The sequence below is a fragment of the Mustela nivalis genome (assembly GCF_964662115.1).
Source record: "Mustela nivalis genome assembly, chromosome: 1".
NCBI lineage: Eukaryota > Metazoa > Chordata > Mammalia > Carnivora > Mustelidae > Mustela > Mustela nivalis.
In genome coordinates this window covers 133,579,219-133,604,795 of record NC_139020.1, presented here as the reverse complement: position 1 = coordinate 133,604,795, position 25,577 = coordinate 133,579,219, and the positions used below count along the sequence as shown (strand labels likewise).

Genomic DNA, 25,577 nt, shown 5'->3' with positions numbered 1-25,577 from the left:
AAATGAAAATGTGAAACACAACCATACTTCTGTCACTCTGTGACAGCGCAAAAGGCCAATTTTCCCATCAAAAACGAAAGCAAACAAATAAAAACTATGAGGTCTCGGTTTGCGCCACTGCAAGGAGAGAAACCCACTACCACTTTACCACCCGCGCCCACACCTCACCCAGCACCCCTGCTATTTGCCCTAAAATGCTGCCGCCTCTCAGTCCGAGGCTGGATTCCTCCATCTGGGAACTAGCTTGCTTCCTTGAGTTTGCTGATTAGATCATATCGGACAATGTATTTGAATCTTTAAAGTCTTTGGGTTCATTTGAATCCATTTAACCTAGCAGGAAGGTGAACATCAATGTAAGCGCTAACAAAGATGATTGCAGCTTCAGATATTTTATTTTATTTCATTTTTTGGAAAGATTTTATTTATTTATTTGACGGAGAAAGATCACAAGTAGGCAGAGAGGCAGGCAGAGAGAGAGAGAGAGGGAAGCAGGCTCCCTGCTGAGCAGAGAGGCCCATGTGGGGCTGATCCCAGGTCCCTGAGATCATGACCTGAGCCGAAGGCAGAGGCTTTAACCCACTGAGCCACCCAGACGTCCCTCGAATTTATTTTAGACCCAGCCATTAATTCACTCGGCATCCGTGTGAGATACGTGAAAGAAAATCCATTCCATCCTCAGACAAACCAAGGTTCGCCGCGGAAGTAGTATGACCTGCGTTCACGGAGGACACTGGCATGAGATTCATGGCTACGACTTGGGAGTTTCTTGGCTTTGTCCTCCTGCCTGGGCTTGAAATTTTATTATTATTTTCTTAATGGCTGCTTTGCTCCATCTCAACCGGAAATCAACAACCAACTATGGACCCACAGAGAAACCACCAAGGAAAGAATATCTTAGGAACCGTATCAAACAAATTGTCCTTTCCCCCATTCAGTTCATTTTTTAACTTACAAATTTTTATTTTTTATTGTGCCCAGCATTTCTGGAAGGAAAGCCTCTGAATTGTAGCAGACTTCAATAAAATTCCGTTTTATTGAATTTCACAGGAAAAGGAAACATGCCAAATTAACCATGAATACTTGAAATATTCATAAATATGTAACAGATAAAAATGGGGCATTTAAAAATTATTGAATTACATCTGAGTATTATCTCTGAAATAACATTAAATTCAAACCTTGAAGATGAGCCTATTTGGCCAAAGGAAAAAAGGACTAAAATCTGCACTTACAGACGGTCAGGGACTGTACAACCACGTGGTGCTAAAGGATTCAAGTTGGATCTATTGTTGTCCACCTATATTGCTAAACTTGGCAATCTTGTTTCTTATACATTTTGTTAGAAATCTAAATTGGTGCTCAAAAACGCAGCCAGGTACCGATGTGAGATGTAAATATACCCAGGATGCTTTGAATATAGCCAGTTTTGAAATTTGTATATCTAAGGAGAGTTATCATGATGTGATGTCTTGCTACAAAATGCATTTATATTTTCTCTTAAGCAACTGGTGTTCGGAATGACTGTAGGGTCTACATACTTCCATACCTTGGGTGACCACAGCTATAAAAACACCACCAACATCTTGCCAACCTTGGCACTTTAGAAAGAATCTGCTTATTCATTCATTTAGCAGGTATTTATGAAGCATTGACATGCAAACCGGAACTCGTGTTGAGCCCCAGCATGTGTGCACTGGTCTCTACCCTCCCTGATTTTCCAGTCTTGTGGATTTCTCCTAACCTAGATTTAGGACTTTGATCAAAGTTTCTTATTTACTCTAGGTCTCAGTATCCTTATTTCTAAATGAAGAGAAAGACTTCTGTGGTCTCTTACTATCCCCATTTTTCAGAATTCTATTACTGGTATTTGCTAACAAGTTACTCTTCCACGGGGCGGGGGAAGGTTTTGAGGGAGGGGAAGCTGATGGGGTGCATCAGCAAACCATCCAACTTAGAGCAATAACAGGTTTAATTATAATTAGATAGACTAATACCATTGTGAAGAGCACATTTATCAGTGCTTTGTCACTTTCTTTTAAACAACAATGAAGAAATCGGTAGAAAAACACAATTACCAGGACATGAAATAAAAGTGTATAAGGCAAATGAATCCCCAGGCATCAGATTAAGAAATGTCTTCATGTATTGACTGGACAACTGAATTGCTTGAATAAGTTATGGCTTGACAGCTGTTTGGTGATTCTTCTTCCCTACAACATTATATATTAATTCATTTTGTTGGCACAGTGAATATGTATTAAATATCTATAGATCCAATGTGAAGCCACGTACTCAAGTTTACCAAAGTCAGTATTGATTTTAATTGGCCCTATAAAACAATATTACCATGGGGAAAGTAAAATAGTCAATCTCCATTGAAATAATGTTAATCACAGAGAAAAAATATGAATAATTTGTTATCCTTGTTTGGGTTTAGTCCCAGTATCACATACGAGTATTTAGAATGGTCATGTGGCAATATGCATTTAAATCACTTTTGATGTTCGACATAGTAGAAATGAAGATGTGAAAATGTTAATCATGAAAATCATAATCTGTGGAGGAAATTGGGACCAAGAGCAAAAGGCAATGAATTAAATCTTTCAGCTGTGAGTAGAATTTTTTTTAATAAAAAATCCAGCTGAATTATGTATTACAAACAATGTTAATTACCTAGAAGTCATCGCCCCTTAAATTCTCCTTTTAAAAACACACACACAGAGCACCTGGGTGGCTCAGTGGGTTAAGCCGCTGCCTTTGGCTCAGATCATGATCTCAGGGTCCTGGGATCGAGTACCGCATCGGGCTCTCTGCTCAGCAGGGAGCCTGCTTCCTCCTCTCTCTCTCTCTCTGCCTGCCTCTCTGCCTACTCGTGATCTCTGTCTGTCAAATAAATAAATAAAATCTTTAAAAAAAAAAAATCTGTACTTCTTTAAAAAAAAAAAAAAGAAACACACACAGAGCCTCGTTCTGACATTGATAATGAACAGGCCAAACTGAAAATAAACTGTCAGTCACTACTCCGTACTTTAAAAAAAAAAATTTTTTTTTAAATTTAAATTCAATTTAGTTAACATTTAGTATATTACTAGTTTCAGGGATAGAATTCAGTGATTCATCAGTTGCATGTAACACCAAGTGCTCATCACATCAAGTGCCCTCCTTAATGCCCATCACCCAATTGCCCTAGCCCTTTACCCCCCGCCTCCCCATCCAACCTTTCTGTTAAGGAGAAAAAACATAAGAGGCTGAGTCAAGAAATGAGCCAAAGCTTTAAAAGACAAGCCCGGGGCGCCTGGGTGGCTCAGTGTGTTAGGTGTCTGCCTTTGGCTCAGGTCATGATCCCGGTCCTGGGATCGAGCCAGGAGCCAGGCTCTCTGCTTAGCCTGCTTCTCCTTCTCCCTCTGCCTCTCCCCTGCTTGTGCTCTTCTTCTCTCTCAAATAAATAAATAAAGTCTTTTTAAAAATAAAAGATAAGCCCTACATTTCCCCAGTTTTATAGTCTGCCTATTGACATAGCAAACTGAGTGAATATGAAGCAATGAAAAGCCCATGGGTATTTCACTATTCACTAACCTCCACCACTTCACCTTTAATCAGGGATCATCACACCAACCTAACCCCACAGGGAACGGTATTTAAATTGGATAATGGACATAAAACACCTGGGTCATATTAGGGATTCAATACATTTTAGTTCTCTTCCCTTTTCCCAAAGTATAATCTGTCTTGAAGCTTATGAACTAGAATCAGTGATAGCAGGTTTATAATGATTATATAGAATAAGAGGCATCACTTAGAGGTGGAGAGAGCACTGGAGACAGAGTCAAAAGACCTAGGTTAGCTTTGACTTTGGAAAAATAGAGAAAATACCACTCTCGTCTGTCTCTTTGTATTAGAAAGGCTTAAATAAGACCCCATATGTAAACATGTTTTATAAATGGTTAAGTTGTCTATAAATCTTAGTACTTAAATGACTTAAAAATAAATTAGCCTCTTTGAATTTACACAAATCCTAAACATTGATATACTCCATTGGTTTTCAAAATGTATTTATTGTTTAGGCCACAACCTGACACATTCTTAGGCCTTCAATAAAGGTTAGTTGAATGAACCAACAAACAAGAGAGAGTGATTTTAAAAGAAGTACACGTGGGTGTCTGGGTGGCTCAGTGGGTTAAGCCGCTGCCTTCGGCTCAGGTCATGATCTCAGAGTCGTGGGATCGAGTCCCGCATCGGGCTCTCTGCTCAGCAGAGAGCCTGCTTCCCTCTCTCTCTCTCTCTCTCTCTCTGGCTGCCTCTCCGTCTACTTGTGATTTCTCTCTGTCAAATTAATAAATAAAATCTTTAAGTACATGTAAAAATGTAAGTAGGAATTTTTCTACATTAACTCTACCATTTTTGCCATTTTTGTCAGCTGACCTTATATTTCAATGGAAACCAATTATGTCTTAATAGATGGGAGTCAACTTTGTGGTACAAAATCTTCACAGACTATTCTGTGGAATTTCTTTGAGAAAGGAAAAAAAAGCTTGTGATCATCTTGACAATATGGGATCAGTTACTGTCATGAGAGCTTATTCTCAATGCATAATCATTTTTGCACTACTCTAGTCCAGATAAAATAATTTTTATGTTCTTCTCTGAATTTGTTCTCCACAAAAATATGGAACGCCCTCTTAAAATTGACCAGCTATTTCACCAAAAGGCAGCAGATATCATGACCAATAATTTGGCTTGAGGAATCAGAAAGCATTGTGTTCATTTTCTTATTATGTTATTTGGGACAAATTAAGTTAACTAAAATACTATTTATTTATTTCTAAAAATGGGTTAAGATCCATACTACTGGATTTTTAACAAGAATGAAATGATATACTGGATGTAACAGCACAGTGTAAACTCAGTATGTGGCATAATAATTAATAATAAACAGTTGGCAAATTAAATCCACTTAAAGAATCATCCTAATTCCATATATTCATCCAGAATTTTCTTACAGGAGCAGTACCCCTCCCCGCATTTTCTCTTCTTAACTTATGCTCTAGGGCAACATTTCATGAACCTTTTCAACTCAGACCTACCAAGAATAGCCAGCACCATGCTGTCTTTAAGAACTTCCATGGAGCCTGAGCATACAAAGTAGATGGCCTGCAAAGCATCTCCTTGACGCAGCAGATACTCCCCCGGAGCACAGAAAGAGGTTTTGATGTGCAGAGACAGAGACCTGAGGCAGCCCCGGCTGGCACACTCAAAGAGGGACAACTGCAAGATTTCCTTGTTCAAGTGCATAGTGATGTCAGAACGCAACTCGTCCGGAAAGTCTTTCAAAAGCTGTCAAGATGAAAGGAGAAATCAAGCTGGGGTAAGTCCGGTCTGATTGATTTACTCTGTAAGAGAAGAGGGGTGTTCTTCCCACTGTTTGACCAACCAGAGTACAGAAGGGGAAGTATATGTCTATTCAACCCTGGGGCGATTATTCAGTGACTGTGACCCCGGTTAGGTTCTACTGAAAAAATCAGCTGTTAATAAGTCTGGAGAACTAGGATAAATTAATAGAAGACTCTAGAAGGAAAATATATGGCTTCTTGTGACTTGCTTCTCACAAAGACTCTCTCTCAGGACAGAAGATATGGAATTTGGATGCCCTGGTGTTTCCTCTAGCATCATGATTGTGTCAAGAGAGGAGAAACCAAATAATTGCTCAGAAGTGTGAATGACAGTGTAATTGTAGCAGGTTGCTTTATTTATAGGATACTTTTCTTACAGTAGTGGTCTGGGGTATTCCTGGAAGTCCACAAATAACATATGTGCCGGAAGACGTATGCTTTCTCACTTTGTTCGTTTTAAAGGCACCCAGTAACTTGGTTAATCTAATAATCCAACTTGACACAATTTAGTGGTTCCAAGAATTGACTGGTTCCTCCAAAGATGGTAAATGAGAATGAAAGACTACCCAAATGACCGAAGTATAAGTCAGTGTAATACATTGGTCCATCCAAAGTGGCATCATGAAAACATAAGCCGAAGCAGATGAAAGAAGATGGACTGAGTTTCATGAGGGACTAAAAATTGGAGATAAAGAAGTTGGTGGGTGTGTACTTCTCTTCTGAAACCTGCATTAGAGCACCTTGCTTTTACCCAAGAATATGTGCTTTCTGCCTGAAAACTTCAACATGTGAAGTGAACATTACCTCATTTGAATCTATTCCATTGTTGACTGACCAGGTTGTTTGGAAATATTCGAGCATCCTCTGCTTGAGCTGCTGGGGCAGGTGATGGACCCGTATGAAGTCCTTCAGATCCTTAGTTCTAGTGTGATAGAGGGACCATCTGGAATACATCCTCTGTATGATCGCCGTCACGTTTCCAAACACCAGGGCATGCATCAAAGCTAGAGAGGACAACACAGCATACATGGGAAAGAACTAGGATGGAAAATCTAAGTCTAGAATTACAGTTCATGTATCCTGAATTCAGCGGAGGATGCTTATGTGGCCATGTTGGTACAGCTGTTTTGGTATACTACTCTGTCAGAGGGCATCCCAATGCAGTCATTTGAATCCAGATGGCTTGATCGAGTAAAAACACCTTTTAAGAATACTCAGTAATAGACAAAAGAGGCCCCTCTGACTCACACTTATTCTGTCAGCAGCTTTTCTGGCTATGATAAACTTTTATTTTGTACTTTTTTCATCTAAATTATTTTAAAGTTAAGTATAGTTTAATGGCCATGAGAAAATAATTTTAATATAATCTCATAAAATAAGCTATGAAGTTATAGTTCAATGGTTATCATAATAACAAATACATTTTAAAAAACCAAGTCTATTAGCGGGGTGCCTGGGTGGCTCAGTCAGTTATGTGTCTGATTCTTGATTTTGGCTCAGGTCATGACCTCAGGGTCAGGACAGCCCTAATGGGCTCTGCCCTCAGCACAGTCTGCTTGTCTCTCTCCCTCCCCTCTTCCACAAATCCCCCATTTGTGCGTGCATGCACACACTCAAAAATAAATAAATAAAATCTTAATAAGTCTATTAAAACCAGTTAAACTTTATTCGTCTTTCCCCTAAGTCATCACTTAAAATGAGTTTTCAGATATTAAATATAACACATTTTGATCAATAAAGGTATGGAGAAAATTGCTAGAAACGTAATTGAGGATTTTCTGAGCAAGCAGAAGCTGAGATTCCTATAGCTTTCATCACCAGCCTTGCTTCAGCTCTGTGTCACTTACATTTTAAGGGAGCTATCAGAAAATCTGAGGCCATTAGAGAAACAAATGCATTCATAGAGAAAAACAGTTATTCTACTTAGAGTCCTCTTTGCCATTCTGAGAGGAGCCAGATGGTGTGTGTGTGTGTGTGTGTGTGTGTGTGTGTGTGTGTGTGTGTTTGACTCTGTTTCGATGAGATTTCTCAGAGAGTATTTAATCCCCACTTTCTTGCTGAGACTTCCCCTTTCTCAGAAAACCACCAAATTATAATTGGATAGAAGACTTTGTTCACAAGAACTCAAGAGTTGCTGTGGTTTGGAGATGGGTCTTCTAATGGGAAAAAAAAGTGATTTCTAGGAATTTCCCATTGTAAGGAGTGGTCCACTACTTTAAAGTCAGAAAAGGTAGGACAAGAATTTCTACTATTTGTTAGCCAAGCAGAATCAGAATGGCCTCTGCGGACACCAGCAGAGAGTCCAAGAAGGCCTTGGACCCACCTGGGGCTGTGGCACTGTGAGAGTTGAGAGCTAGGTATAGTTACATTTATGGGCAGATCAGCTTTCAGTGATATTCAGATTTCAGCCCTGAACCCCATCCTGGACAGGATTGACAATGAGGTAAGCTCAGGGGTTCGGTGAAATCATCTGTTTTAACAGCTTTTGGTTTAAAAAAAAAAAGACTAAAAATTTAGTATTTTGTCTATTAAGATCCATCAAACTGTCCCTGTACCAAAATCTCAATGTCCAAGGAGATCTGTTAAAGTTTCTTAGCATCAAAATGGATACATTACTGTAAATGTGTCAATACATCACTGTATCTATTTTCCTGAATCTTCGTCCTATTTCAAGGTAGCCCCAAATAAAATTCTTTCTTTCCTCTGCATTTGCCAGAAATTAGCGACCACTGGCATGCTATCTGCAATCTAATCTAACACTGGAATGAAAATTCTTTCTGGTTCGATATCATCATTTCTCTATGGAAGATACGGTAACCACGCCTATAAAGGTGGTAACCATAAAGAGGCCCTCAGCATTTTTGAAAAGTTACTAGAATGGGGTTAAACTTAGGGTGATATACAGGAGGAATATAATGTTGCAGAGAGAATATGGACTTCAGAATCAGACAGCTCAGGATTCGAAACCTGATTTTGGCACTTCCTAACTGTGAACTTGGGAAGACGTATAATTCTCATGGGTGCAGTTTCCTAATGTATAAATGGGCATAGTAGTACCTTACTCACAGGGCTTTTTTGAGCTCTAAGGAGCTAATATATATATATATATATATATTTAAAAGTGTCCAACATTTTGTGTGAAAATCAGTGGGCACTCAATTTATGTTCATTATTCCCGTGAGAGTGGAAAGCATAATTGCAAATTTTCAACACACTCAATGGCATAAAATATGGGGAAAGGACTCAGTTGATTTTCCAGTAACCTCTTAAGTATTTAAGAGTGGTTTTAGTGGAAATAACTTCTCGATGAAAGAAATTCAAGGAATATTTAATGCTGTATGCCTGCTCCATACAAACATAAGTATATATTCTCCCTAAATTTTCAAAAATCAATGTCTCCCAACAGGTGAAAACTATTCCAAGAAAACTGTATATTGCCTAATAACTTAGTGTTGAATGGCTCTTGGTATATCCATCAACAGATGAATGGATCAAGAAGATGTGGTATATATACACAATGGAATACTATGCAGCCATCAAAAGAAATGAAATCTTGCCATTTGTGACGATGTGGATGGAACTAGAGGGTATCATGCTTAGTGAAATAAGTCAATCGGAGAAAGACAACTATCATATGATCTCCCTGATATGAAGAAGTGGAGGTGCAACATGGGGGGTTTAAGGGAGTAGGAGAAGAATAAATGAAACAAGATGGGATTGGGAGGGAGACAAACCATAAGTGACCCTTAATCTCACAAAACAAACTGAGGGTTGCTGGGGGGAGGGGGGGTGGGAGAGGGGGGTGCGGTTATGGACATTGGGGAGGGTATGTGCTTTGGTGAGTGCTGTGAAGTGTGTAAACCTGGTGATTCACAGACCTGTACCCCTGGGGATAAAAATACATTATATGTTTATTAAAAAATAATAATAAATATAAATAGAGGCCCATTCTTCTGTATGTTTGTTAAAGCATAATAGTTCTGATGTCAAGTACTTTGTTTGGAAGAAGAGACCTCTATTTAAGGTAAACACTCAGCAAAGAAAGCAAACAGTTCTGCTCCAAGTCAAAGAAATTAAACATCAGTTTCGGGCTCTGTTAATATACTTATGGGCTCAGTCTTTGGAAGCCCTACCATCTGTAAAAGTATAAAATAGTCTTTCATGGAGACTAAACTGAGGACTGAGAACAATTTTATTTCATTTATTTTAACACTGCTTTCCTTAATTATGTGTATGATTTTAACTTTGCTTTGCTTAATTATAATGTGTGTAAAGCACTTAAAGTAAGAGAAGTAATATGTTCAGATCATTTAGCATCCTAATTGTACATTATCAATAAAATGAATTACTGGATTAATTGTAGCATTCTCAGTGTTGTTGGAAAGTCCTCGTCTGCATCTGAGTCACCATAATTTCACAGTCGCATTTCAGCAGAGGCAAATACTTCTCATATAAGTAGTTAAAAAATAAAACCCCCAACTCCCATAATTTTTCAGTTTTCATAGTTATTCTGCTTCTCTGTCCCGGTTATCACTCTCACACGGGCAAAGAGTGAATAGAAGTGTCAGGCCAAATCATCCCATCTGCTATGGCAGTTTGACTCCAGAATTGCAAAATCCAGGTCACTTTGGAAGTCATCATTCACTTTTCCTTTTACTCCTAGCAAATCTGATGTATATAATTCTTAAAGTAGCATGCTAGGGCTGCTGCTGAGTGTGTGGGAGGCTCCTCTGCTTTGTGTAGGAATGTTGTATCAAATGCATTTTGTAAAATCTCGTCTTAACATTAGGTCTTGGGAGGAAGCTCCATAATTGGGGTCTCAGAAGAAAGTCAAGAGACCTTAAATGAAAGTACACTCTTAGAGCTTTGCCTGGCTTTCTTTTTCTTTGTCTCCTTTTTCTTCCTCTTTGTCTTCTCCTTTCCTTTCCCATTTCTCTTCCCTCCCCCGCTCTTCCCTCCCCTCTCCCCCCTTTTACCCCTCTCCACTTCTCTCTCTGCATTGCAGGCCACACTGCTCTCCTGAGGTATAACACCCTTGCTGAGTTCTTCCACCAACCATTTTGCAGGGCCTTCGTGACTGTTGGCCCCTGATATAAAAGGAGACCAGAGCTCAGGCTTTGGGTAATCTTAGCTGCCTTCCTCCTCTTTCCCACCTACTCACTGACCTGGAATTTTCCACGCCTGCTAGAGTACACTGGCTTGTGGATAGCAGATGGCAGAGAAAACAGAATGAGAACAATTTCCTAAATGACAAATTCAAATGGCAGTGTATACATCTTTAAAAAGCCTGAATTTGTGAACACCATAGCCCATATGGGTCCAATAAAATTATGTCAGGAGAATATATTTAGGATGAGAGGACCCAAGGAAAGCCTTAACTGTTAGGAATTTCACTTTACCTTTTTTGGGACAAGAATGCCTCATTTAAACGCGACATGTCCTCAGGGATGAGTCACCTTCACTAGGAAGTTTTATCTAACCTCTTAGCCTAACAGACCTGTCAACGGGGGCTGACTTGTTAGGTGTCCATGAGTTAGCCATTATTAAATATGATAGAAGAGCTTTTAAAGAAATGGGAAAATGTTCTAAAACATTTTTGTTTCATGGCAAAAATGATATGCAGAGTTAATATAAATATTGTCAAAAAGAGGGCTATAGATGTATAAAAAGACTAAAAAGACTATCTTTTGGTAATGGGATTTTATGTAATTCTAATTTTTGTGTGGATTTTTCAGTCTTTTCTAAATGTGCATTATAATAGGAAAAATTAAAATGGAAAAAGAAAGAACATCATCTGCCCAAGTTCCTATTTCCATTACTAAACTGTGAACTCCTCGAAGGAAAATATCATGTCTTAGTCATTTTTGTTTCCCCAGCATCTAGCACAGTGCCTGGCATAATGTAAGTGTGTCATAAATATTTATGGAACTGAAGTGAACCTCTGGTCATTTGATACTTTCTTTAAAAAGTTTTTTAATCCTAAGCAATTAGCTTAGAAAATGTAATATGAATAGTTCAGCCCCAAATCCATCCCTTCACCCCCACCCCACGCCCCAAAGACAATCTTTTAAAATCATTTATTTCAGGTCTTGTGAATTATCACCAATATTTTAGACAACATAACTTTACTTCTATTGCTTGACTCATCATATTAAGACAAGCCTTAAAAACAACCTGACACGCTCTAGTTCCATCCATGCTTAGCGAAATACGTCAAGCAGAGAAAGACAACTATCATATGATCTCCCTGATATGAGGAAGTGGTGATGCAACATGGGGGCTTAAGTGGGTAGGAGAAGAATAAATGAAACAAGATGGGATTGGGAGGGAGACAAACCATAAGTGACTCTTAATCTCACAAAACAAACTGAGGGTTGCTGGGGGGAGGGGGTTTGGGAGAAGGGGGTGGGATTATGGACATTGGGGAGGGTATGTGCTTTGGTGAGTGCTGTGAAGTGTGTAAACCTGGTGATTCACAGACCTGTACCCCTGGGGATAAAAATATATGTTTATAAAAAATAAAAAATTAATAAAAAAAATTAAAAAAATTAAAAAAAAAAAAAACAACCTGACATGAAAGGCGGGAACTCAGCTATTAGCTACCCTCCCATCATCCCACACGTGGTAGTTACTATTTTTAGCTATCTATTATAATTTTACCCGGCAAAATTAAGATCAATAACACATCAAGAAAACTATGCAAATACTAAATATACAGCTCATTGGGATTTCTTAAAGTGAATCACCCTCCCAATAAATAAACAGGATAGTACCAGCACCCCAGGCCTCCCTATGTCCCCTTCACAGACACTAACCAGCCCCATTACCAAAGTTAACAGCAGTTGTGAGTTATATTGCAATCTATAAGTTTTGCCTACTTTTAAACTTTCTCTAAACAAAGTCATGCAATATGTACTTTTTGGTATCTGTCTTCTCTGCTTAGCATTGTTAGTAAGATTCATCCATGTGGTTGCGTAATATGAGAATTCATTCATTCTCATGACCGTATAAGTACTGTATTGAGTAATGGCTTCACAATGTACTTATTTATTCTCCTACTAATGGGCATTTCCAGTTTGAGATTCTTACAATTACGCTTGTACAATCATTTATCTGTCTCTGTCTCTCTCTCTCTCTATATATGAGTATTCCATTGGATAAATACTCAGAAGTAGAAGCATTGAGTGGCAGAGTACCAGTATGTTCTGTTTTGGTAGATATCAACAAAACTTTTGCACCACGTGCATCCCATCGATTGTATAGAAGTCAAGAGGTTTCATATCCTCTCAGACGCTTGGGTTGTCATTGTTTTTAAGAGTAGCATTCCAGTGACTACAAATGCTATCTAATTTTGATCTGAATTTACATGTCCTTGATGAATGATGTTGAACACCTTTTTATATTTGTATTGTCTATATGGCCTGGAAATCTGTTTGTGAAGTACTTTTTAAGGTTTCTATGCATTTTTGGATTGTCTGCTCTTACTGATTTGTAGACAGTCTTTATATATAATAGGTAAGTGTCTTTTGTCAGGTAAATATTTGCAAATACTGTCTTCTACGCTATGGCTCTCTTTATGCTCTTTAAATAATGTTTTTTTTTTATAAATACAAATTCTGTAGTTCAACTTATCCATTTGTGGTTAGGGCTCCAGGAGGAATTAATATTAATGTACAGTTTTAGAAGTTGTCAAGGTTGTTTTTCAACACCCAGATATACCCAGATATACATTCGACCCAGCAACTTTTATTGAAAGAATCATCATTCCCCCTTCACACTGCATGTCACCTATGTCACAATAAAGTGACCATATGTGCATGGGCCTATTTCTGAACTCTTCTATTCCACATGTCTTATTAGTCTGTTCCTGAGCTAACATGTGCTTTCTTTCTCTCTTTCTTTCTTTCTTTTTTTTTTTTTTTTGATTTACTTATTATTTGAGAGAGAAAGAAAGGAAGAAAGTAGAGGGGAGGGACAGAGGGAGAGCTAGAATCTCAAGTATATTCCCTGCTAAGCACAGAACCAAACACAGGGCTCAATCCCAGGACCCTCGATCATGACTTGAACTGAAATCAAGAGGTGGATGCTTAACTGACTGAGTCACTCAGGTGCCCCTATCATGCACTTTCTTAATTGCTGTAATGTTACAATGCATCTTGATATGTGTAGTGCAAATCTTCCAATTTTGTTTTTCTTTACAATTGCTTTGACTAGTTTTAGCTGTTAGAAATATCTTGTTATTTTTCACACACACACACACATACACACACACCCACCCACCCATCAACAGACATAAACACACATCTACTAGAATATGCATTGGCATTGCATTGAATATTCAGATTAATTTGGGAAGAAAAACTGGTATATTTATAATATTGAGTCTTAAAACTATCACCATTGTATATCCTTCCATTATTTTAGACCATTTGTAAATTTTCTCAACAATGTTTTGTAGTTTTTGGTATAGCAGAATTGTACATTTGATGTTTGATATTTTAAAAATCACTTCTTATATTTCATTTTCTAATTGTTACTAGCATCTAGAAATACTATTAATTTATGCATATTGAACTTATATCTGTCAGCTTTACAATATTTGGTCATTAATTGTAATAATTGTTTGAAACTTTTAAGGTTACTTTTTTGTGTTGGGTGTTCTCTATCCTTACATAGATATGTCCAGGTATGCTTATTTTTTCTCATTATTTTTGCTGGATCTCTTTGATAGTTTTAATTATTCTTCCCACAAATCAGTGGTTCGCACACATTGTCATTACAGCTGCTCACATGAAAGCTTCCCCTTCCTCCCGCCTCCTCACTCAGCCAGTGAGTGCCTGTGTCCTAGATAATTATCTGGGGTTTTGGCAGTCACCTGCAACATTTAATATTGCTACTGCCTGCTTTTGTAGTAAATATTGTATCTCTGTCATTAGTAATTTCATTAGCCTTGCATGGAGATTCCTAATAAGTTACCTCAGACTTGATTCTGTAGTAATATATACATAAATTTATTTATTTATTTTAAAGATTTTATTTATTTATTTGTCAGAGAGAGAGAGAGAGAGCACAAGTGGGGGGAGCAGCAGGCAGAGCAGGCAGAGGGAGAAGCAGGTTTCCTGCTCAGCAAGGAACCCCGATGCGAGACTTGATTCCAGGACCCTGGGATCATGACCTGAGCTGAAGGCAGCCACTTAACCGACCGAGCCACACAGATATCCCAATATATACTTAAATTAAAAAAAAAAAAAAAGATTATTTGTGTCTATTTATAGAACTTAAGGGAATAAAATTAATTTCTAGTATATAATAAAATGGATATTTTGTAAGAGGTTTGCTAGGTCTCAGTGAATTCAGGCCTTTGAACACACTAAACCTCTGCTGCCTTATATCTAAATTAAGGTGTTAATAACTTCTATCTCCCAGTGTTATGAGAAGTAAATGAACAAAATGTTCCATATTGTGAGTACTTATGATTAGCTCTTAAAGTTATGCTAGTTAGTTAATTAGAAAATATTAAAATGCAGGCATCATTTCTTCTAGCCCAGGGTAATTGTCACAATAATAGTTATTTCCTACAAACACAAATTTGAGAAGCTTTAACTAATAAATTCAGGTTGCTTAGATGTCATTTGTCATTCGAAAGCAATGGTTTCCTCAGTGCTATTTAAGTCACCTAAATGCTTTAATGCCACTGACAAATGAGTACTGGTTTTGCACCAGGATAATTTGATCAACGAATATTTAATAAGTGACAAAGTAACATTATCTGATTATTTCCCCTATCTTTTGGCCCTGGGACCAGCATTGCTTTCTACTTACAGCGAATAGCAGGGAATAATTTATGCCTTACCCATTTCTGATGCAGGACCATTCACAATATAGTATGTGGATCAATAGAGAATAAAAGCTCAATTATCTAGCAGATTCTTGAAATGTCAGATCAGTAGGTTAAGCCTTGAGCACTTGAGCATTTCCTCAGATTTCCACCAGGAATAGAAGAAACATGGGCAAATATTAAATAAGTATAAACTGTGTGTATTGGCAAAATGCTTGTCATTTTGCTAAGCTGAAAGATGGGCAGTCAAGGAGACTGGTGATTTGAGAAGTCATAATACTGGGCATAAAACAGCCACCACGGTGTCTGGCACATTGCAGCTCTTTAGAAACCGAGAGTTCCTGTTCTCTGCTCCCCGGGCTGTTGCTGCTGTACCTCAGCCAAGAGCTGCAGCAAATCCCAGCAGTCCCAGCACGCCACTTCAGCAACTCTGCCCCAGCACTGCCTTTCCAAGAAAGTCTCCGGATCCCTGGCCCATGCTTTGTCACCGCCTCTGAACTTCCCCAACTGATTTGGCACGTAGCATTTACTGCCTGCTATTATTATAACAACTCTTTCCATGTCTTTCAGCCCATCTCTTCCAAACTGGATCACAAGTTCCTTGAGGGAAGGGCTGGCTGATACTTCTTTGATTTCAACATACGCTGGATGAGTCATTGCTTAAAGCCCCAAATACTCATTTTGTATCTCCCACACAAGGAAGGTGGTAGGAACCATCCCCTATTATATGGTTTGAAACTCTAAGAGATAGCTGGGATTAAGGCCATTAAAAGAACATGATAAAATAGGAGAAACATATGGGGACGAAAACACTGATAGAACCCTAGTTTAAGAATTCTGGCCTAAGAAGAATGTATACTTGATTCAGGTAAACATTCACATCTACTATTCCATGAGAGCCATCTTATAATTCAGTAAGTTTCCGATTAGGTGTTTATAGATGGAAATAAGCATTTATTTGGTTTCAAACCTTGCCTCTTTATCTTACGGATGGTATGACATTGGGAAAGTTACTTTGTTTCTTCAAGCTTTAGATTTATCATCTGAAAAATGTTGATAAGAATGGTGTCAATCCTGTATGTTAGGAGGTTCAGAAAAGGGAAATTAAACAAAAGGTTTCAACAGAGGAAATTCACTATAGGGAACTGGTTTTCCTGGGGCTAGAGAGTTAAATGAGTAAAAAAGAGAGTATAAAGGTAACGTGGATATAATAACCGCAAGAAGGAGTTTCTGTCCTCGGAGATGAATAAACAAGGGGGAGAAGCGCACTTATCAGAACGTAGAAGTGCAAAAGAGGAGCCATGAGGAGCTGTAAGAAACCAGGGCTCTGACTTTGGATGCGGAGACACTCCCAACGGATGCAGGGATCTCCAAGACCCAGTGAGGTGGTTGTGGGAGTGCCTGAAGATGCTGAATGCTGGGACCACGTGCTGCTGATCGGGGTGGTCTGCCAGGGAAGGTACATCAGACACACCAGAAGCAGGCAGTCTCCTGGCTCCACCTCCTGCTTCCCAGTCTTCCTCTGGCGCCCCTGGAGGCGGAAGTAACTGAAGTGGGCTGGCAAGGAAAAAGGAGGTTCGCAGGGTCCAACCCCAGCATTACAAAGCACAGCACAGAAGGTAGGTTTGGAGTTCCCAAACAATAGTATATTAGTTTGTCTGTTCTTTAAAAGGGATAGTAATAGTGCCCAACCCATAGGTTTTTCCTTTTAGATTTTCTCTGGGTATTGTACTGAAGCATTTAGCACAGAGAAAGAAACAAAAAAAAACCCAATTTCAAAATGTTAAATATTTATTATTGTATTGGATGTTTTCTTTGCTTTTGTTTTATTTTTAACTAAGTAATCTATCAAACATCTTTAATTTACTATATTAGTATTAATAAAATTTGAGAACAGTGACCTGTTTGAGACTATAAAGTGGAGTTTCAAACATATACCTGGAATTCAGACTCAAGTAATTCACAAACACTAAGGGTAAACAGTACATTGAGAAAACTATGTTCCTATCTTTTCAAAATCAACCGTCAAGTAAATGGTTACTTCTTCATCTGCCCAGAAAATGGAATTCCTTGACATCATGGACTTTCACTGCTAATCTATATGTATATTAAAGTGTTTGTCACTGATTTTCTAACTAGTGCTTTTAAACTCTTCTGATTTTAATAATATGTTTCTATTGCATTTTAGGACCGAATAAACAGAACAGCAATAGTATGGCATATTCTCCTGGTGTGAAAGAAGAATTTCCCTTACCACCAATCAGCATGGTGCAGATGGAGAAGATCTTTTCCGCATCCGTATTAGCAGAGACATTCCCAAACCCAACGCTGGTGAGGCTGCTGAGGGTGAAGTACAGAGCGGCAATATAGGCACTTCGGATAGATGGGCCCCCTAAGGTATTGTTGCCATAGTACGGAGATTCTAGTCTCTTTCCCAACTCATGGAGCCAGCCTGCAATGGAAGAAAGAATGAGAACGTAAGCCCAAAGAGTAAAGTCCCAGTATGAGCACCTGGCGGTAATGATAAATGAACATATAGGGAGATGCTCAGGAGAAAGAAGAGAGAAAAGCTAAAAGGAAGGTAAAGGCAAGGAATGAGATTCCATTGCTACAAAGCAAAATATCACTTTTATGCAAGCTGTTCTGTATAAGACACAGCAGATAAGTGGGCTTTCAAGAGCAGATGGGTAGTCAAAACTAAACTAGTTACCCTAATACTGGAGATTACCTGTAGAGATAGAAACCGAGATTGCTACTACCAGTAAGAATGTTGTTCAGCACCTTTCCCAATTGGAATTTTAAGAGACAAAAATGTCTAGTGGGTATTTTTAAACCCTACATGATGATAAATAGCAGCAACCACAAGAATCTAGACTTCACACAGATGAGAAACACTTTATTTCCATCCTGTACAACCTTGCCACATTTTATCCACTTGGGCTGACATCTAGTTGGCTTACAAATAGCTCATGTTACCTTCCTCGGAAAGTTTTCTCTGGAACCCCATCCTGCCTTTGGGGATGGAGGGCAAAATCTGCACAACTAAGAGTTACTTGCAATGAAACTGGAGTGCCTCTTGCTGTTGTGTTATACTCCTCGTGTATATATGAACCCCAACTAATCAAATTAAGTGCTTTAAGTATATGCAGTTTATTGTATGTAAATTATGCTGTCATAAAGCTGTAAAAAAGCTACATTAATAAAGATGGTACTGTAATAGCAAGTATGGTATTGACAATAATAGAACAGAAACACAACACAAAGACCACCTTAAAATCCTTCCTGGGTGGCTCAGTTGGTTAAGTGGCTGCCTTCGGCTCAGGTCATGATCCCAGTGTCCTGGGATTGAGTCCCACATCGGGCTCCCTGCTTGGCAGGGAGCCTGCTTCTCCCTTTGCCTCTGCCTACCACTCTGTCTCCTGTGCTAGCTCTCTCTCTCTCTAACAAATAAATAAATAATTTTTAAAAATCTTTAAAAAAATATCCTACCCTTGAAATACTTATCCTCTAAGGTTTTGTATTTCAAAATCCTATCTCTTTCACTGTGTGCGTGTATGTTACAAAACACTGTGATGATTCAGCTGAACCCCTAAAGTTCATAAGACTTCTGTTAAGAGAATTATTCACTGACCACAACTTTCTTATAAACTCTTCATTTAATGGCTGCCCCAGAAAAGATCAAAGTCATTACACTTTTTAAGTAGTAATAATGCTGTCATTATCAACTAAAGTTATAGATTATGGAACTGTGCTAGGTAATTAAAATGCATATTTTAAACAACTGGGAACTCCTTGAGACGGAAGAGAATTGCTTAGTGGCAAGTTATCGTGTCTTTTTCATCCTATGTCTCTAGAGAAGTGTTTCTCAACCTTTAGCTTGTCTCAGAAACATCTAGAAGGCTTGTTGAACAAGGATAGCTAAGTCCTATCCCTGGAGTTTTTGGTACAGTTCAAGAGGTTGGGGGTAAGGGACTGAGAATCTGCCTTTATAATAGGTTCCCACATGATGCTGATGCTGCAGATGGAGGGGACCATGATTTGAAAAGCCACTACTCCAGAGCAATGGTTCTCAACACTGGCCATGACTGGGAAAGCTTTTTAAAAAAGACACTGCCCAAGTGCCATCTCCACTAACTGCACCCGAATTGCTGTTGCCAAGACCAGGTACTGGCATTTTTTCAAAGGTTTCCCAGTAGAATCTAATGTGAAGATAGAATCTAGAACCACTATTCCAGAACTTATCAAAGCACTGACAGGAGTAAGTTTTAATAAATGTTACTTTAAAAAGTGAATGAATTAATGAATGTATAAATGATTCTTACACTCTGTCACAGTATGAGACAGTATGACAACACTGACGAAATAAAACAGCACATGTGCATTTGTAAATCTGCCCTAGAATAATGAAAGTATGTTTTGATAATAGATAATAATAACAAAATGTAAGTTAGACATTGTAAAAGGTGATGCTGTTAGTAAACCATGTCCATTTACTCTGTCTGGGTAGGCTTTGTGAAGGAATGAACTTTAGTGATGGGGTTCAGAGCAGACTTCCCTAGAATGTGCCACTTTGGGATATGAATTATTTGTGATGAAGGCAATCAAGGCTTAACAGACTCAAGAAGAGCCTTTTACTTCCCTCTCAACTACCTAAAAGAATTTAGATAAGAGGCCTCTACCAAGAAGGGAGCTATTAACAGGGATAACTTTTTATATCAGAATAGCAAACATTTGTTTACCAAACATTTGCTCTTCTTATCCTCCAAAGAATTGTCTTCCTTCTTTTTGCAGCACTTTTGCCTTAGCTCAGGATGGCATATAAACCTCAGTTGCCTGTCTTTGACCCCCTCAAGTCTATATGAGACTTCTATATGTACTAAATTAAATTGATCTTCTATTTGATTGTCGTGTGTCAATGTAATTATTAGGCTAGCCAAAGAACATAATAGGGAAGAAGGAAAAAATTCCTCCCCAGCACTAGATTCAACATAGATTTAAATCTGGATTCTTCCATGTATAGGCTATAGGAATGACTAACTTCTTTGAACTTCACTTTTCTCATCTGTAAACACAAGGATACTATCTAACTTATAGGGCTATAGTGGATCAAATGATGTGCCACATATGAAAATGCCAACTACTGTTACTGGCAGAGGGTTAGTGTGTCATATCTCTTTTCTCTCTCTTGCTTCTCTTACTTACATTGGAACGAGAAAACTAGAAAAGCCAGAAAGGTAAGAGAAAATAAGGGACCACAGGTGAACTGTAATGGAAAAAGAAGGTGGTGACCCCATCTATTCAGTAAAATTTAAGATAGGGATTAGCATTTCCTAACTAATAACAACAAAAGGGAGAAAATCCCGAAGGCAGTAGTTCTTAAAATTGGAAGAGTTATACACCCTTGTGTGAATCTGAAGAAAGACGTGATCCTTTTGTCAGAACAAAGTACATGTGAAGACACTTGTACCACTCTGTATTCATTTTCATTTAGCTCATGGCTTCATGAAGCCCTTTCCTCCATATCAGATTAAAAAGCTCTGTTTTAGCAGTTTAAGTGAGGGGGAGGAGGAAGTGATAAAGGTCGATTGGTTAAAACTTAGTTTAATCTTATATAGAAAAGATTTGGAAATAAAGACAACTTATCTAAGAGCAATTGAAGAGATATTACAAAAGCAAATCAAATGTGTATTTAAAAAATATTATGGGTATATTTATATACACTGTAAGAAGGCAGTCCAGACACAGAGGTCAAATCAGGAAGCAGAGATAACATCTGAATTTATCATCATATTCTGGTTGTTGATTTCTTAGGATAATGCCCCTGTAGGCATTAGATCCCAACATTGTCAAATATGAAAACCATAGGATTCTGAAGGGCTAGTGGGTTGACTATTTCTCATGCGTCTTCCAACTTGTGCTCTGAAAGGGATGTCATATTATTTCTGCTGGACAAGGAAGGGATTAGAGGGATTTGTCCCTTTATTCCATATTGGTCATTTCTGCTAATTACTGGGAAGCTGAAAAATGTTATTTCGCCCAAAGAGTAAATATTGAATGATCTAATTTTTGTTTTAGTTGATGCACAGAGGAAGATCTATTGATCTTAAATTAAGGTATTCATTTACAACAGAAGCTAGTTTTCTCACCAAAAAAAAAAAAAAAAAAGCAAACCAACCAACCCAGTCAATATATTCAGTTAAAACTCCTTAATTTGAACAGACGTAAAACACTTAAGAATTCTCTGAAACAAATCAGTATCCATATAGGTTTATTTCTGTGATAAAGTAGGATAAAAGTTTATATTAGGACATACAGATTATATTAGATTATATCCTCATCCAATGCATGTTCATTTACAATGTGTGAAGCTATCTCAGAAGTGATTCAGGGAGCAAAACACAGAGGAACAACAGACCTACTTTTGTTGATGTCTCTTTTCTGTCTAGCCAACTGTTCTATTTTCAGAAACATCTTGTTTTTTAAGAAAGGTTGCTACTAAACTGTGTTACAGCTGACAGAGCAAAAGCAATAATGATGATGACAAAACCTGGTAACAAGGAAAGGAGGTAACACCCACAAATCCGGGGATTGGCTCTGTGGGCTAAATAAAACTTTTTCACAGAACAGCTCGTCCAAAATGAGAGCACATGTTCACTGTAACAAGACAACATGTCACTGTACTGTACAGAAGAAACAGTTTAACCAATTTGGAAGCCAATCTTTTTTTATGCTGGAGAAACTTGTCTCTAAAGGAAGGGATGTCCTAGAACAGTCTGTCTGCTTCTGCTCAATTTTTTTTTCCCTAAAGAACATTTTGAAGGAAAAATACATATGCAACATAAAGTAAAATCTAATATACTGAATAAATCGCCCTCTCATAAAAACAAAAGATATCATAAAATAATCCTGTCATTAGTGAAATTGATTACACAAATAAAAGAGTAGATTTTTAGAATAAAGATCAATTTTGAAGATGGAATGACTCTTAATGAACATGCCCATAAAAGCCTGTAATTTAGTATAATTCAATCCACATATTTTTCATTGCATACTTACCATGGGCCCAATATTTTGCTTAATCACATACTTTCAACTCTAAACGGGAGTTTCTAATTATTTTACTCTTTAGGTTTCCTAAAATAATTTACTGACTTTTAAGATGCAAATGTGTGCAGTTTGTAGAGGTATGACCTGCTTTATACAACATATGTATTCTTGGAATGTTTAGGTTAGCATTTGGTAATTAACAGATATTTTAGGTTTAATGAAAGGAATACGAGCATATTAAGGAAAGCCTGTGGTGAATTTCTTTGTCATATAAAATACCTTAGTAATATGAAAAACTACACGGTAAAATATAAGTTTATGAAATCTGATTTATATGTGTGTGTTAAGATGTGATGTATGGATAGAGAAAAGAGAAAAGGGACTAGCACATACCTAACCACACCAGTAATTCAAAATAGTACTTTACTTAATTTGGTATGAATGAACCATGTTGTATTAGCACTTAGCTAGAAGCAAAAATGAAGCCCATGCTGAGGTTTTCTCATTACTAATTTGGCACATGGTTTACATTTTACTGAGAACTTCCTGTGCTCCAGACACTGTACTAGGACAGTACATCTTCCATCTCACTAATAGGCACTAACTCTATGGAATAGGTATAGTTATCAACCATATTTTGATTCATCATCTCATAATCATCATAACAATTTAGAAATTATTGTCCCCATTTTATTTTTTTTTAAGATTTTATTTATTTATTTGACAGAAAGAGAGAGCACAAGTAGGCAGAGGCCGGCAGAGCGGGGGGTGGGGGGAAAAGCAGGCTCCCCGCTGAGCAGAGACCCCAATGTGGGGCTCGATCCCAGGACCCTGAGATCATGACCTGAGCCGAAGGCAGACACTTAACCTGCTGAGCCACCCAGGAGCCCCTATTATCCCCATTTTAAAGTTGAGAAAGCTAAGGCTAAGAAATTAAATAGCTTGTTCGATATGGCAGTATTAGGATTTTAAACCAGATATGTGTGCTGTTGGAGCCCAAGTTCTTGACCACTATGCACAGTACTTCAACACGCTACAGACCTAAGAGTACAGTGTTGTAGTGTTGCAGTGTACCTGAGTGCCTTTACAAGTAAGGTGCCATTCTTTATTACAGCATACATACATGGTAAGAAAGAAATAGTCTTAGTTAAGGCTCCTCAGAAGCAGACACTGAGACATGGCTTTAACTATAAGTGATTTATTTAAATGTTGGCCCAGTAAATATTTTTAGAAGGGAACAGGAAGGGGCACAGAGGGTGGAGACAGCCAGTTATCACTATAGGCAGTTGGAGCTTAATTCCACTGGAGAACCTCTGGGACCAGTGTGGAGCACACCCCATATTGGAGGGCGGCTCCAAGGGAGCATGAATTCCCCACCATTGCCATGACTGCTGGCAAAGGAGACTTCAACCTTCTACATCAGAGGACAGTGCCTCAGGCATAGACATAGATTCTAAGGATGGGAATCATACAGAGAAAGGGGACATGGTAGAGTACCAACAACATTTTTGACAGCCATCAACACTAAATGTCAAGTATTTTACTAGGCTTTCACTTAACGTTATTTTCATACAACTATCACAATTACTCTGCCTTTTTTTTTTTTTTTTTTTTAACAGATGGAGTCCCAACAGAGAATTTCAGCAATTTTCTCCCTTCTTTTAGGGAGTTTAGAACTGAGAGGCAAGGGGCGCCTGGGTGGTCAGTGGGTTAAGCCTCTGCCTTCGGCTCAGGTCCTGATCCTAGGATCCTGGGATCCAGCCCCACATCTGGCTCTCTGCTCAGCAGGGAGCCTGCTTCCCCTTCTATCTCTGCCTGCTGCTCTGCCTACTTGTGATCTCGCTCTCTCTCTCTCTGTTAAATAAATAAATAAAATCTTAAAAAAAAAAAAAAGAACTGAGAGGCAAATCCATACCTCTCTAACTAAACATCCATGATTTTCTGCTATATTAACTGCTTATAAAGAAGTAATCATTTTATATGATCTTTTTAATTGTGTTTGTTGAAACCATTATTAAATCAGTTTGCATTTCCAGTGGCCACTTTTGCTTAGAGTGGTGGATTGTGTCCCAAAGGCACATATCATATCAGAGAAAATAATTATCCAAACATAATCCATACTGTAGACATGGGATAATATGGCATTTAGAACCTGAATATGACTTCTCTACAGGGATCAAGAGGCTTCTAATGTAAATTTCAAGCACTGAAAATACTATAGTTAACATTTCCTTCCCCTCCCTCCATACTTAATCCTTCCGGACTTCATTTAGATGAGAGGTAGAAAAGCACTGTGAGTCTTACAATTCCTAAAGCAGGAGATGTCTGACTGGGAGAGGCAAAGCAGTGGGAGATAATGATTGTGGCACACAGCATGCGAACTTCTCTGGTCTCTTCAGTGGGAACAAGGGGCTAAGGCGTGGGCCTGCCCAGCTGCAGGGGTACTTGAGAGATATGAAGACAGGTGTCAGAAGTCTGACTGTGTGCATGTGCTTACATGGGTTTGTGGGGGTGGTGATGGTGTGGTGGTGGAAAGCCAATGCATTTGTGAGGTATTGTATCTACTGTTATACACATTAAAAAAGAATTGTTAACCCCAAACAAAATGTTACAAAGACGCTTAAGATTTCATCTCCACTGTCTCTTAAAATTTTTATCTATGTATTTATCTCCATTCCTTAAAGTTCAACTAGCACCTGTCACTATAGGTTTTTGTTTTGTTTGTTTTTTTATTTCAATAAACTTTTTATTTTTAGATAATTTTGACTAATACAAAAGTTGTGAAGAGTACAAAGAATCCTTGTATATCCTTTACCCAGTTTCCCTTAATATTAATATCTTCATGTTTATCAAACTATGAAGTAAATATTGACACATCACAATTAACTAAATTAATAGAATTTCTATAAATTCTAAATCATAAATTAGAATTTAATTATAATTTATAATATATATTTATAAAATATAATTATAATTTAGAACTTAATTATAAATTTTAAGTTATAAAATTATAAATTGGTATTTCTATATTTTAATGTAAGAAATAGAGTTAAGGAGAAATGCAGAGACTTAGATCCCAAAACTTATTCTCCATCTTCCACTCCAAACCCATGTTAACAAGATGTGACTAAGGATAAGACTAGAAGGACACCAGGCTACAGTGGTATTTGACACTGATTTGTTGATTACATTAAGGAGAACGCATCAGTAAATCTGAGGTCTCAATTTGAACAGGAAATCCATCACATGGAGTTTCCACTTATCACCCATTTTGTTTCTCAGAAACCTAGAGGTGTCTCACA

At 38.0% G+C, this 25,577-nt stretch overlaps 1 protein-coding gene across 4 annotated transcripts in view; it reads right to left on the bottom strand.

Annotated features, from left to right (window-relative positions):
* The window catches only part of KCNH8 (potassium voltage-gated channel subfamily H member 8), a 373,867-nt gene that overhangs the window by 57,207 nt on the left and 291,083 nt on the right, over positions 1-25,577 (bottom strand). For all 4 annotated transcript variants that reach the window (XM_082729065.1, XM_082729066.1, XM_082729067.1 and 1 more), the window contains 3 exons: positions 17,483-17,680; positions 6,195-6,394; positions 5,085-5,334 (listed from right to left, as the gene is read on the bottom strand). In XM_082729065.1, the coding sequence (XP_082585191.1) occupies positions 5,085-5,334; positions 6,195-6,394; positions 17,483-17,680 (648 nt within the window). The remainder of the gene's footprint in view (positions 1-5,084; positions 5,335-6,194; positions 6,395-17,482; positions 17,681-25,577) is intronic.